This window comes from Pteronotus mesoamericanus, unplaced genomic scaffold (assembly GCF_021234165.1).
Source record: "Pteronotus mesoamericanus isolate MK-2021 breed Mesoamerican mustached bat unplaced genomic scaffold, CSHL_Meso_final contig_20, whole genome shotgun sequence".
Classification (NCBI taxonomy): domain Eukaryota; kingdom Metazoa; phylum Chordata; class Mammalia; order Chiroptera; family Mormoopidae; genus Pteronotus; species Pteronotus mesoamericanus.
Window position 1 is genome coordinate 94102977 of NW_026555085.1, and position 14534 is coordinate 94117510.

A 14534-nucleotide genomic window follows, 5' to 3' on the forward strand; every position below is an offset into this window, starting at 1 on the left:
TGGGAATTGAACTGGTAACCCTTTGGTTCTCCAGCACTCAATCCACTGTGCCACACCAGCTAGGGCTCAGTTTGAGGACATTCTCAATACATTTATTAATTCAGTAAGTGTATTTCTGCCCACTATGCCAGGCCCTGTACTAGTTTAGGAATACACAGCTGTTACTTTGAAACTGACTGTTCTTGTGGAACTTACAAGTCATGTGGGAGATCCAAAAAAATCCAAGGACCAAGACAAACGGACATATAGAGGCACACCTTGTTTTAGTGGGATTCATTTTATTGCACTTTGCCAGTACTGTGGTTTTTTATAAAATGAAGGTTTGTGGCAACTCTGGGATAAGCCAAGTCTATCAGCGCCATTTTTCCAGCATCATTTGCTCACTTTGTGTCTCTGTAGCACATTTCAATAATTCTCTTAATATTTCATACTTTTTAATTATTACTACAGTATGTTTATTATGGTAATCTGTGATCAATGATTTTTGATGTTGTTATTGTAATTGTTTTGGGGCACTATGAGCCATGTTCTTATAAGATGAGTAACTTAATCACCAACTGCTGAGTGTGTTCTGACTGCTGCACCAACTGGCTCTTCCCCCATCTCCTTCTCCTTGAGACACATGAATATGGAAATTAGGCCAGTTAATAACTGTGTAATGGCCTCTAAGTGTTCAAGTAAAAGGAAGAGTTGCATAAATCTTACTTTAAATCAAAAACTAAAAATGATCAAGCTTCGTGAAGAAGGCATGTCAAAAGCTGAGACAGAATGAAAGTTAGACTTCGTGTGCCAGCAGTTAACCAAGTTGTGAATGCAAAGGAAAAGTTCTTGAAGCAAATTGAAAGTGCCACTCCAGTAAACACACAAATGATAAGAAAGTAAAACAGCCTGTTGTTGTTTTAGTGGTCTTTGTATTAAAGAACAAACTAGCCACGATAGTCTCTTAAGCCAAAGCCTGATCCAGGGGAAGGTTCTGACTCTTCAATTTTCTGAAGTCTGAGAGGTGAGGAAGCTACAAAAGAAGTTTTAAGCTGGTAGATGCTGGTTTGTGATGTTAAAGGAAAGAAGCCATCTCCATAACATAAAAGTGCAAGGGGAAGCAACAAATGCTGATGTAGAAGCTGCAGCAAGTTATCCAGAAGATCTAGCTGGGATAAAGAAGGTGGCTACACTAAACAACAGATTTACCATGTAGACCAAACAACCTTCCTTACATTGGAAGATGATGCCATCTAAGACTTTCATAGCTAGAAAGGAAAAAGCAGTGCCTTGCTTCAAAGCTTCAAAGGACAGGCTGACTGTCTTGTTAGGGGCTGATTCAGCCGGTGCCTAAGTTGAAGCCAGTGCTCATTTGCCATTCAGAAAATCCTAGGGCCATTAGTAATTATCCTAAATCCACTCTGCCTGTGCTCTGCAAATGGAACAAAGCCTGGATGACAGCACATCTGTTTGCAACATGGTTTATTGAATATTTTAAGCCTACTTTTGAGGCCAGCTGCTCAGAAAAAAAGATTTCTATCGAAATATTACTGTTCACTGACAATGCCTCTGATCACTCATGCTCTGATGAAAATTTAACAAATTGATACTGTTTTTATGCCTTTTAACATAACATATATTCTGCAACTTATAGATTAAGGAGTAATTTTGACTTTAAAGTCTTGTTATTTAAGAAATACATTTTGTGCCCTGGCTGGTGGTTTGGTTGGAGCATCATCTTGTAGACCAAAAGGTTGCGAGTTTCATTCTCAGGGCACTTGCCTATGTTGCAGGTTCGATTCCCAGTTGGATGCGTATGAGAAGGTAATGAATGATTGTTTCACTCTCTCACACCAGTGTTTCTTTCTTTCTCTCTTCCCCTCCCTCCCTCTTTAAAAATGTCCTCATGTAAGGATTTACAAAAAAAAAAAAAAAGAAAGAAAGAAAGAAATGCATTTTGTAAGGCTATAGCTGCCATCGATAGTGATTCCTCTGCTGGATCTGGGCAAAATTCATTGAAAACCTGGAAAGGATTCACCATTGTAGATGCCATTAAGAACATTCATGATTCATGGGAAGAGGTCAAAATGTTCACATACATGGGAATTTGGAAGAAGTTGATTCCAATTCTTGTGAATGACTTTGAGGGGTTCAGTAATTCAGTGGAAGAAGTAACTCCAGATGTGAAAATAGCAAGAGAACTAGAATTAATAGTGGAACTTGAAGATGAGACTGAATTGCTGCAACCTCATGATAAAGCTTTAATGTATTAGGAATTGCTTTTTATGGATGAGCAAAGACAGTAGTTTCTTGAGCTAGAATCTACTCCAGGTGAAGATGCGCTCTGAAGATTGTTGAAATGTCAACAAGGATTTGGAATATTATGTAAACTTAGTTGGTTGATAAAGTAGTGGCAGGGTTGAAGAGGATTGACTCCAATTTTGAAAAGTTCTGTGGGTAAAATGCTATCAAATGGCACCACATGCTACAGAGAAATTGTGAAACAAAGAGTCAGTTGATCTGGCAAACTTCATTGTTCTTATTTTGAGAAGTTGCCAAAGCCATTTCAGCCTTTAGCACCCACACCATAACCAGTCAGTAGTCATCAACAGTGAAGCAAGACCCTCTACCAGCAAAAAGACTATGACTCGCTGAAGGGCCAGTGATGGTTAGCATTTGTTAGCAATAATTTTTAAATTAAGGTATGTATAGTGTTTTTTAGACATAATGCTATTATTGTACATTTAATAGACTGCAGTAAAAACATAACTATTATATGCACTGGGAAAACATTCGTGTGACTCACTTTGTTGTGATACTCACCTTACTGCGGTTGTCTGGACCTGAACCTGTAATATCTCTGAGGTATACCTATAGGGCAGTGATTTTCAACATTTCATCTCATGGCGCACACAAACTAATTACTAAAATTCTGCGGCACACCAAAAAATGTGTTTTCTGCTGATCTGACAAAAAATTAGGTATAATTTTGATATATTCCCACCAGATGGCTATTGTTATATTTTTGTTGGTTGTGTTGGCTTGTTGTCATTTTTTAACTTGGCAGTCTAAGGGAAAAGAGGTCAGTGCCACTGGCTAAATAGTCAGGTATTACATGTTTTAAAAATTCTTGTGGCACATCGGTTAAAAATCGCTGCTATTGAATGGAGTATGTTTAGGCTCTTGCCTTGAGGGCGGTAGAGAGCAACGGAAGTGGTGGAGCCAGGCAGTGGAGCCAGATCGGAATGACATTTCAGAAAGATGACTGGCTGTGATGCGGACTAGGTTGGAAAGGGACAGCATTAGAGTCAGTGACAGGAGGTGGTTGTAGCAAGTCAGGGGTGAAATGATGGTGGCCTGAATTAAGGCGATGGTTATAATAAGGATAGAATGTGGTTAAGAGTCTCAAGATTTTCTAAGTGCCCATCCCACATTTGGGAGTCATCATCTATAAAGCTCCTTGGTTTGCTGCCTAGATGGCTAGATGATTTCTGTTCCTTCAGACTTTTTTCAGGATTAAATTTTAACAACTCATCCTAGTACTTATGAACCTTCTCTTGTTTCTCAGCACACCCCTCTCTCATGGAGGAACCCAGAGCTAGGTGCAGTGTTGTGAGAGCGTGAGGTCTAGTATTTGCTGAGGAGATGTGATAGAAACTATTTCAAAAAGAGGGAATTAAGTGGGCATGTCAAATTCTACTGCCAAATAGAGCCCCAAGCCTGAATGTTGGTTTATGTCGCCTTCTGCTTGGGAGAATGTCACTTTTACTTTGGTGGATTAATAAAAAAGGAGAGAATGCCAGCTGTATAGGCCGTAAACCTGGAATCTGTGGTATTACGTTCATGACTAAGGATGTGTAATAGTTCTATTAGTTGCTTCATAAACTCTTAATACTTTTAGATTTTTATTTTATTTTGCATAAGTATATTTATTTCATATATGTAGAAACGATATTGTTAATCTGGTTTTATTTTATTTTTGTTTTTAATAGCCATAAGAGTCAATGGAATAAGTTAACCTCTGCTTTGTAAAACTGAGGAATGTTTCGGGGTTCTTGTTCCATAAGCATTTTATCAGTGTTGTCTTAAAGTGCCATGCACGTGTGAAAAAGATGCTGTGAATTGATTGGACATTTCTAAGACTGACAGTATAGGTCCTAGGGTATCCAGTTGAACATATTGTTCTATATTGTCCCTTTTAAATTTCTTTACATATGTTACAATATTATTACATATTTTGCATCCTTAAAGGCAGGCATATATTCTGTTGCTTTGAAATTCTTTTAATGTCTCATGATGCTTTGTACAAAGCTTTTATTACCTCAAAAAACCCATTAACTAGAAAATATTGATGGATTTTAATTATTTTATGGTAGAGCATCTGTTTGTTTTCAATAAAGAATATATAATACTAAATGTTAGGGTATATAATACTAAATGTTAGTAGCTTAGAGTTATTAACCTAATAAGTTGTGTATAATTATATATTTTATAGCAAAGTAATCAATTATACAGTTAACCTAATGAAAGTATTTAGCACTAGAATTAATAGTGGATTAAGAGAATTAATAGAATTAATTAGAAAATATATGGTGATTTTAAAGAGATATTCTAGAAATTTAGGACATGCTATTTGTTATTGTGAATGATCTATATATTTAAGTCAGAAAAAATGCAGAATTTTGAACATTAACAAAAATTAATAACAAAAATTATACAGATTTTGGAGTATTAGGATGTGACAAGGTTATACATGCACAGGCAGCAAATTTTTGGTTTTCTTGGTATACAAATGTTAAAATACAGGTCTGTAAACTTGAATTTTTTTTTTTTCATTTTAGTACTGTACATTTCCTTTGTTTTTAACAGTACTATTACTGACACCAAAGTAATGCATATGCATTATCAAAATAGAAAAAAAGTACAAAGAATAAGGTAAAAATCACCCATAATCGCAGAACCCAGAGATAACCACTATTTAATATTTTGGTAATTTTTTATACTCTTATTTATAGGTCTATGTATTGATACATCTCTTTTATAATCCTGAGATTATACAGTAGCATTATTTCATAATCTTTTTTCATAAAATGTCACCAACATTGTTCATATCACTAAATTTTTTTTTTTTTACATTATGATTTTTTTCCAGTTTTACTGAGATATAATTAACTACAGGATTGTGTTGGTTTTAAGTATACAAAATAATACTTCGATGTATGTTTATGTTGGAAAATGATTACCACCATAAGTTTAGTTTTATGGTTTCAGGTCCTATATTCAAGCGTTTTATTCATTTTGAGTTGAATTTTTTGTGTGTACGGTGTACGATAGGGGTCCATTTTCATTCTTTCTCATGTGGCTATCCAGTTTTCCCAGCACCATTTATTGAAGATACTGTTGTTTTTCCATTGTGTATTCTTGGCTTTTTAATTACCTGACCATATATGTGTGGGTTTATTTCTGAGCTTTCTAGTCTGTTCCACTGATCTGTGTTTTATGCTAAAGCCACACTGCTGTGATAACTGTAGCTTTGCAATATAGTTTGAAATCAGGAAGTGTGTTGTCTCCAGCATAGTCTTCTTTGTAATACCATTGCTTTAGGGTTTTTGTGTTTCTATACAAATTTTAGGAGTGTTTGTTTTATTTCTGTGAAAAATGCTGTTGAAATTATGATGGGGATCACACTGGATCAGTAGATTGCTTTGGGTAGCATGGATATTTTAACAATATTAATTCTTTCAATCCATGAGTAATGGAATATCTTTCCATTTTTTGTTTTCTTCATTGTCTTTTACTCTAATGTCTTATAGTTTTCAGTGTATAGATCTTTCACCTCATTGGTTAAATTTATCCCTAGGTATTTTTTTTTTTTATTTTTGATGCAATTGTAAACGGGATTGTTTTATTAATTTATTTTTCTGATAGTACATTATTAGTGTATAGAAATACAACTAGTTTTTGTATATTGATTTTGAATCCTGCAACTTTATTGAATTAGTTTATTCTAACATTTTTTTAGTGGAGTCTTTAGGGTTTTCGGTATATAACATGTCATCTGCAAAAAGAGACAGTTTTATTTCTTCTTTTCCGATTTTGATGCCTTTTATTTCTTTTTCTTGCCTAATTGCTCTGGCTAGGATTTCCAGTACTATGTTGAATAAAAGTGGCAAGAGTGGGCATCCTTGTCTTGTTCCTGATCTTAGAGGAAAAGCTTTCAGCTTTTCACCGTTGAGTATGATGTTAGCTGTGGGCTTGTCATATATGGCCTTTATTATGTTGAGGTACGTTCCCTCTATACCCAGTTTATTGAGAGTTTTTATCTTTTTTCTTTAAATTTTTTTTCTAAATGGAGAGGATATTTGGAAATGTTGTACTATGTTGTTGGGCTATAAGGGTACTTATTTATGATATCCTTAATGCCTTGCAATAGGTAAATAAAATGTGGTAAATTATTTCAAAAACAGTAATAGTATCTTCAATGCATAAAAAGCACAAGTGAATTTAACTTATGAATAGAGCACTTTGGAAGTGCTCATAAATATCTTAATGCATGATTTTAAGTAAAAGGTATTCTATGAGAAATATAGTACTTACATATTTAAAAGAATATGTTAAGTATGAATATACATTGTATGACAAAGGTAGCTTATGGGAGAAGTAATTTTTAAAAATATTTTCTTGGATAATTTACAAAATTCAGTTTTAAAGAAAACATATTGTCTGATGATCCCTTAATTCACCACTTACTTGGGATATTTTAGCTCTTTTATTTGCCTTTCTTTCAAATTTATTTTACCAACTTTTAAAAATCTTTTTATTACAGAACAGTTGTAAGAATAGTGCAAAAAACTGAATCTCTTCATCTAGAGTTACCAGTAATTAACATTTTTCCATATTTGTTTTCTCCTTCCCTCTCTATATATTCATATATGTAATTTTTTTTTTCCTGAATCATTTGAGATTTGTTGCAAACATCAGACTTTTTACCCTTGAAGTGCTTGAGTGTTACAATGTTTTTGTCACTCAGGTTGCCCGCAGATATGAAGCTTTCGGGCTTTTTGGCTTTATTTTTTCACTTTTAAGAGCTTTATTTTTTCATTTTTAATACCTTTATTGAGGTATAATTTACCTACCATACCATACATTTGAGATTGCATTTTTATTCCTTCCTTCCTCTCACTGGCAGTTGCTGGTACAGTGCTACACGTGGCTGAGCGCATGGTTTCTTTTGGAGCAAATAAAGCTGACTTATGAAATCAGCTGACAGGTATATTATACCTACAGGCGATGCCTTTTCTCCCAAAGAGTTTGGGTTGAGATTGACCCATTCAACAATTGCTAAATGGATACTCTAAGCAAAAGGCTAAATTTTTTGTCCAATTTTGTGACTGTAACTGTAAAAACTTATTTGAATTCTTAAGTACTCAAATCATTTTACAATAAATAGTATTAGCAAGATTCTAGATCTAAAAGTAATTTCTCTGAATTTTTGGTCTTGAAGGAAGAAAGTTATCTTTAGAATTAAAAAAAGAATTCAGGCCCTATAGGGTTCATACTTCATTCTGAATTAGCATGAGAGATGTTTGAAGTGGCTGATTTCCATTTTTGCTTGGACTTGAGACCATTTGCTTTTTTTTTTTTTTTCCCTTTTAATATATTGCTTGGGGATCAATGGTTTTTTTTCCTTTTTTTTTCTTAGTGATTTAATAGTTGTATCTAAATTATTAGAAAGCCAAGTCTTGAAGTATGTGACTCCTATTTACATATTTCTCTTTTTCTCCCCCAGGGACGAACTGTAAAAGCAACATCAGCTTGACCAGTATATAATATTACAGTGGATTGCTCATCTCAGTCCTCAAAGCTTTTGAAAACCAACAGCATCACAGCTTGTTTTGGACTTTGTTACACTATTATTTTCAGCATGAAAATGTGTGGTTTTATAGGATTTTTAATTCTTCAAAGAGGCAGAAAAGCCAAATTGGTAGAGAAAGGATGCAAAGTGTACACTTGTTCTTACTTTAACATGCCCACATTTTACTTTAAAATATTAAATGAAAGGGTTCTACAAAATGGGAAACTTAGTTTTTGAATTGATTTTGAGGAGTAGTTTTTCTTTTCCTAGACATTAATTCTGTTCCAATATTAATTTTTCAGATTGCTTTTGTGTATCAGTTAACACCCCCATTCACAGGTTAAGAGTCTTGATTTTTGGATGTCTGTTAGATGCTACTAAGAAAAAATAGAGATGAGCTTCCTTTTTTAAAGCTTTTGATGTGGTGTCATAGAATAGCATGTTGTAGATACAATCAGCTGCTTCGTTATCTTAAGACTAAGCAATTGTAAATATTAAACTTTAAGAAGATGGAAGGTGATGTCCCTTAACATTCAGCAGTTCAGATTGGACATGACTGACATAGTTCTTCCTTTTTCTCTTTAAAAATTGTAGGAGACTTGTAGTTCAGTATTATTTCTTCTGTTTCTAATTTGCTGCTGATAATGTATATGAATTTAACATGCTGTGTAAGCTGTGTCCTAGTTACTGAGCAGTTTATGCAGTGCTGCTTTGCCAAATAAAGTTAAAAGTAAAAGAGGCATTGGTGGTGTTTGAATGCGGAAGAAGGAACAGCACGTCCACCAGGTACAGAATGCTGACCAAGATCGCAGAAAAAGTTTCTCTGATGCCCGTCTTGTGAAATACGAGTAGGTTAATGGCATGATTCAACTATACATTTGTGAAATAAATGCGACCATATTCCTTGAGGACAAGGACTACACCTCATGTAACATTTTTCTCTACCTAACACAGGGCTTGCCCACTTGTAGATGAGCAATAAATGCAGAACGAGTGAGTGAACGAATGGACTGAATGTCAGGGAACAGCTGGGTTGAGGATAAATGTACCAATACCCATCTCTTACCTGTAAAGGATTTGTTAATATAATGACGATAAGTGAGTTTCTAAGAAGTCAGTAGCACTTTAGAATCTTGCTTAAATATTGCGGTTTTCTACTTTTCATAGTGGGATCTTAGTGTCTCTCAGGGTTCGAGAACTTGAAGCAATATGAGCTCTAGAGCTAGCAGAACTAGCACTCCCAGCAAAGCCCTTGTGTCTGCTGATAGCAAGTGCGTATAATTCTGGCAATTAGATGCTTAGGGCGGGAGGTACCTTTCCCCTACCCCTTAACGTCTTAAGCTTTGCTTTAAAAATGGCTTTAAAAATTATGCATACATCTCACTAGTGTCTCTTTTGGGGTAAGGTCTTAGACACAAGAAACTAGCCTGAGTTGGTGGCCAAAAGTTGTGAGTTTCAGTTCATCACCGGCTTCAGCTTGCTGCTGTTGGTATTGCTTCTGGACCTAGGCCATGAACCCTTTTGTCCAGGACTCAGTGTCATTTGAGTTAGTTTCAAAGGTTAAGTATCCTTTCAGACTTTAAATTAATTCTTAAACTAATTCACTAGTCTGTATCCTTCATAGCCATTGTCGGCATTTTATTATATGTAGATCTCTCTGTTCGGTCTTGGGATAGAAAACGGCCCTTTCGAAGAGTTTACAGTCTCGTTGACGGGACAGTGCATAGATCGGATAGCACAAAGTGCCGCCTTTTTGGTATAGGCAAATACTGTGCCAAGCATTGCTCTTGGACTTTTACAGTTTTGTGAATTAAAATTTTAAAGTATTGGAAGAGCTGAGGGAGGGAAGGTGGGAGGGGGCAAGGGAAAGAGGTGGGGGGGGAGGCAGAGACAAATGTATTTAAAAAGTAAATAAATTAAAAAAAAAAAAAGGAGAAGGAACTAAACAAAGAGCATGTATGAAAGACCCATAGATATGGACAACAGAGTGGGAACAGACTGTGGGAGAGGGGGGCAAAGGGGGAAAAATTGAGACAACTGTAATAGAATAAACATGATTTAAAAAAAAGAAAAAAAAATAAAATTTTAAAGTATTAATAGATAGGAATGGATATTAAGGGAGCATATATAAATGGGTAGAGATGGAAATAATTTTAACTAGGTTTAAGAGCTTTTCTCTTTAAGACTTTTGAATTTATATATGTGTTGGTCAAAGATAAGAAATCTCTTTAATCTTTGCTATTCATAATTTCTAAAATATTTTAGCATTTTATTTTTCCTTAATAATATGAAGAGCAACAATGAAAATATTTTTAGAAGTTCCAGTCTAGCGAGATCCTTTTGAAACAAGGCCCTTTTTACAGATCTGATTTTATTAAAGGTCTAATCTAGCTCTCTAGCTCTAAAGAACTAAAATCAAGAATTCGAGTTTCTAATGAGGGTTTCAGCTCTTTCCCAACCCATAACATTAGGGGGGGAGAAAAAGTGACAGTTGAGGGAAAATAATACACTGATGTTGTCCATACAAATATTTAAATTCCTGTTGCCTTAATTTAAAAAAAAAAAACCCATTCAAAAAAAAACTTGATTACACTTTTTAAGTGGAATATAATGTACCTATACTAAAGCATCTTAAAAGTCCAATGTATTTTAAAACAGAATAACAATTTTTAGTAATAGTTTAATACTCATGAATTCTTTGAAGATATTCTTGGCATCTGATGGCCAAGAAATAAAGTTCCTTAATATTTTAGAGAGGTGGGTGCTTCTGATTTTCAGCTAAATGTTAACAAATTTCCAATAGCTTGGTATAGCATTAGAACTCATGCCTATGGTAATTGAACACTAGTATTATAAGTAAAATAAGCATGGGTAATTTTAAAAACATTCTAAATGGAGTTCAAACACCAGTAGCTTATTTTAGGCAAGTGCAAAAATTTATTTGCAGGGTATAAGTTGTCATTTTCTATCACCGTGTTATTAAAGCAGTAGACTAAGTAGACTAAGTTCTGATTGATTTTAGATTTACCTCTTTTGATTTCTCCTACCACCTTTCAGAAAGTGACAGGGTTTTGTCCTTGTTGTATTTAAAGAGTGGCTCAAATACAGTGCCAGTAAAAAAAGCCTGCCTGAAGGAAAATGGCTGGCCCATGGGGCTCAAAGAAAATTGTGTTTGTGAATTGCTATATAATAAACATTTAAACAAGTCTGAAAACTTCCTTATTCTTAATCCTTCTAGTATTGCTACAACAGAAGTTGCTGGTTCCCATTTTGGCTTCATCTCTTTAACTGACTTTGTGGTGTTTGGGCCATGGCTCTAAAGCACTTCTCTTGCTTGGAGAGAAAAGAAAAGCTGGCTTAGTTCCCATAGCGAGCTGTGCAGGTTCAGTGAATCCCTTCCTCCTCTTTTTTCCCCTCCCCTTCTTTGTCCTTTCCCTACATAAGAGGAAGTTCTAAGTTCTAAGGCTGCTGAGTCTGAAGAGCTCATTCTCACTTAGGTGGAGTGACCACATAGAATGGGTATCACAGAATAATTTTTTTTTTTTTTTTTTGTCCAAAGAGCAAGTGATGACAATACGGAGGACAATTTTAAGAATAAGGGGACAGCACTCCAGAGGCAGCTGAGGATATTTGTATTTGAATTCCCACATCTTGAACACTTTACCTTCCAAGGGATCACATCACTTGCAGTAATCTCTCTTGCTAGCACTATTTGTTTACTTAATTGTTTGGGTGGTTATCCTGCTAGGAGTTTGCCAAAATTACATTATGGATCAAAGAACTTGCCAAATTTCCAAGTTAACCCTATTGTGGGTTGTCTTTTCCTTTTGTTGATGGTTTCCTTTGCTGTGCAAAAGCTTTTTAGTTTGATGTAATCCCATTTGTTTATTTTTATTCTTTTGTTTCCCTTAGCTAGGAGACACATCTGAAAGACATTTCTGAGAAATGTCCAAGCTGTGGCCAGTGTGGCTTGGATGGGCAGCAGTGTCCTGGTTCAGTTGCCAGTCAGGGCACCTGCCTGGGTTGCAGGTTCGTCCCCAGTCAGGCAACCAATTGATGTCTCTCTCAGACGTCAGTTTTTCTCTGTCTTCCTCCCTCCCTTCCCCTCTCTCTAAAAATAAATAAAGTCTCTAAGGAAAAAAAAAGGAATGTCTGAGATTTTACTGCCTGTGTTTTCTTCTAGAAGTTTTATGGTTTTAAGTCTGACATTTAAATCTGATCCATTTTGAGTTTATTCTTGTATATAGTGTAAGGTGTGGTCTAGTTTCATTTTTTCCAATTTTCTCACCACCATTTATTGAATAGACTTGTCTTGACCCCATTTTGTATTCTTGTTTCCTTTGTCATAGGTTAATTGACCACGTAGGCATGGCTTTATTTCTTGGCTCTCTATTGGTTTCGGTTGATCTATATGTCTGTTCTTAGGCCAATACCATGCCGTTTTCATTATTATGGCCTTGTAACATATCCGTATTCTGCTATGTATAAATGCTCCTGTGTATAAATGCTCCTGTGTATAAGGCACACCCATGTTTTTGGCCCAAACTTTCAGGAAAAATTTTTTAATTTTTAATTCAATTATTTTAGATACTTGTTTTTTGTATTATAAAGCAGTTTTAGCATTTATTTTTGCTAAACAGAATCTCAGACTCAGATGCGTATGTGACAGGCACATCATTAATTTGATGTGGACGGGACATGCAAAGAGGAGGCTGGGGCCTGTGTTCTGGGGCACACTGTACTGGAATGCGTGAATACACAGGTGAGATCCAGTTAATTCGTTAACAAGGACTGCCTTGAACAGCAGATTGAGGCCCAAGCAGAAACACACTTCTCTGTTCACGTCTTGGGAAAGCACGGTGAAGTGCACTTGAATGGCTGCCAGTGGCTGGCAGGAGGTGTGGGTTAGTGTGAAAAGAAATGGGGGAGCATAGCACGTATTTTGAAAAGTCAGTGGGAAAAAGGTGGAGAAATTGTTATTTCTATGGAAAAGAACATATTTGTTACTTGGGTGACTTGAAACATTAAAATGCTTGTGGAAGGACAGAGATAGTAGCTGTAGTCTCCTTGTACTGAGGATTGAGTTTTTAGTTTTCAGAAAGATGGTTTTGGTGGGCCTTTCCTCAGGAAGAGAGATGTGAATCACAAGGATGTGTTGGAGAGAGAAATTGTGGACAACTTACCCTTTAAAATTATTTTTAATTGTCTTAGATGCAGAATTCCTACCATCACAGAATCAACAGGTAAGTTGACTTCAACAAGTCCTGTTCAGTCCATCTGACAACTTAAGTATTTTGATCCTTAAGTATTAAGATCTTGATTCTGCATCTCTAATTCTTAATTTCCATCTTTGTAAAATACAGTTGGTATGATTAAATCCAGGAAGATAGTACAGCTCACTAAATATTGGCAATTTATGATTATATTGAAGATTTATAAAGGCTTAAGAATAAAATACAATTTATTAATGAACTATTGTACACGGGACATCTTTTCTCAAGTTCTTCAATATCACAGCAATATTAAATTGTGTTTAATTTCTCCATGTATAAAAGATGTGCTGAAAGACATGCCTCAACAGTTTTTATTTTATTGGGTATGGCTATCCAAAACAAAGGGCACAGCATCACACAGAATGCAAACATCTTTTCAAAGTTCATTGGCACCGCCATTTCTCATAACTTCCCTTGAGGAGAAATTTAAATCTTTGCTCAATTCTAAACTTTCAACAAAATGCTTGAATTTTTTAGGAAATAAAAATAATTTGTTTTTCTAGAGCTTTCTATTTGTTAATGTATTCAGTGATGTCTCCAACCCAAATTAAGCTTTTTGCTAAAGGAACAACCTGTCTCAGGTTCAGTCTGAAAATAATGTGTTCTAGTGTTTTTAAGAATTTTAAAAGGTTTGTCACTTATGGTAAAAAAATAAATTAATGTAAATAGGACTATCATGTGAGTGTAGACAGGCACCACGTTATGTAGTCCACTCAAAATAATTTCTAGGAAATGTATAATTCCCGTATTAGGTAATTATGGAAATAATTTGCCTTTAAATTCCTACAAATTAAAAGAGATGCTAAGCTGGATGCCAGTTTTCTATAAAGATGAATTTGTGCAAAACTACTTTATGCTCTGGGAATACCTAAGCCTGGCATTTAGCCGATTGCACATTATAATATTTTATAGCATTATATAAATGGGAAAAACTGTTCATTCCACCGGATGAAAGAACCTGCTAATATGTAAACGTGGCATTTTTACAAAAGTGGCACTCAGAAATCCACTCAATGTCCTGCTTTTCAATTTAAATGCATTTTTCTCTCCCATCAACACAGACTAATGTTGAAAACTGGTGCCTGTGAGAGCTGCTGTGTTCTGGACCATCAAGCAGTGTGGAGTAGGTTCGAGAAAGTACTAGTGGTCCTTGCTCACTCTGCCCACAGCTAAGTTTCTGTTAAAATTTTTGACCTGCCAGCTTCTCTGCTTCCACCCTGATTTCCCGTATCACTCATGACCACGCTAGAGCTATTTATAATTCAGTCTGAACTTTTTCTCCCAAACGTCAGTCTAATGAGGCAGCCACCCATGTGACACGTCAAAGATGTTGGAAGGCACAGTTTGCTCACCTTCCTCATCACTGACCTGCACGTAAGGCCCATAATTTAGATATTCCCGCCAGAGGTAAAACCTGACGGAAGGTA

The 14534-nt window shown here is 35.4% G+C and overlaps 1 protein-coding gene across 4 annotated transcripts in view; it reads left to right on the forward strand.

Moving 5' to 3' along the window:
• Positions 1-9655, forward strand: part of PCMT1 (protein-L-isoaspartate (D-aspartate) O-methyltransferase) — a 49589-nt gene extending 39934 nt beyond the window's left edge. For 3 of the 4 annotated variants that reach the window (XM_054570107.1, XM_054570105.1, XM_054570106.1), the window contains exon 8: positions 7769-9655. Coding sequence is in view for 2 of the 4 variants with exons in the window: in XM_054570105.1 (XP_054426080.1) it covers positions 7769-7781 (13 nt within the window). In the remaining 2 variants the exon portion in view is untranslated. Of the gene's footprint in view, positions 1-6119; positions 6264-7768 lie in introns of all 4 variants that reach the window. The other variant, XM_054570104.1, reaches the window with a different exon arrangement.
• Positions 9656-14534: the final 4879 nt, after the last annotated feature.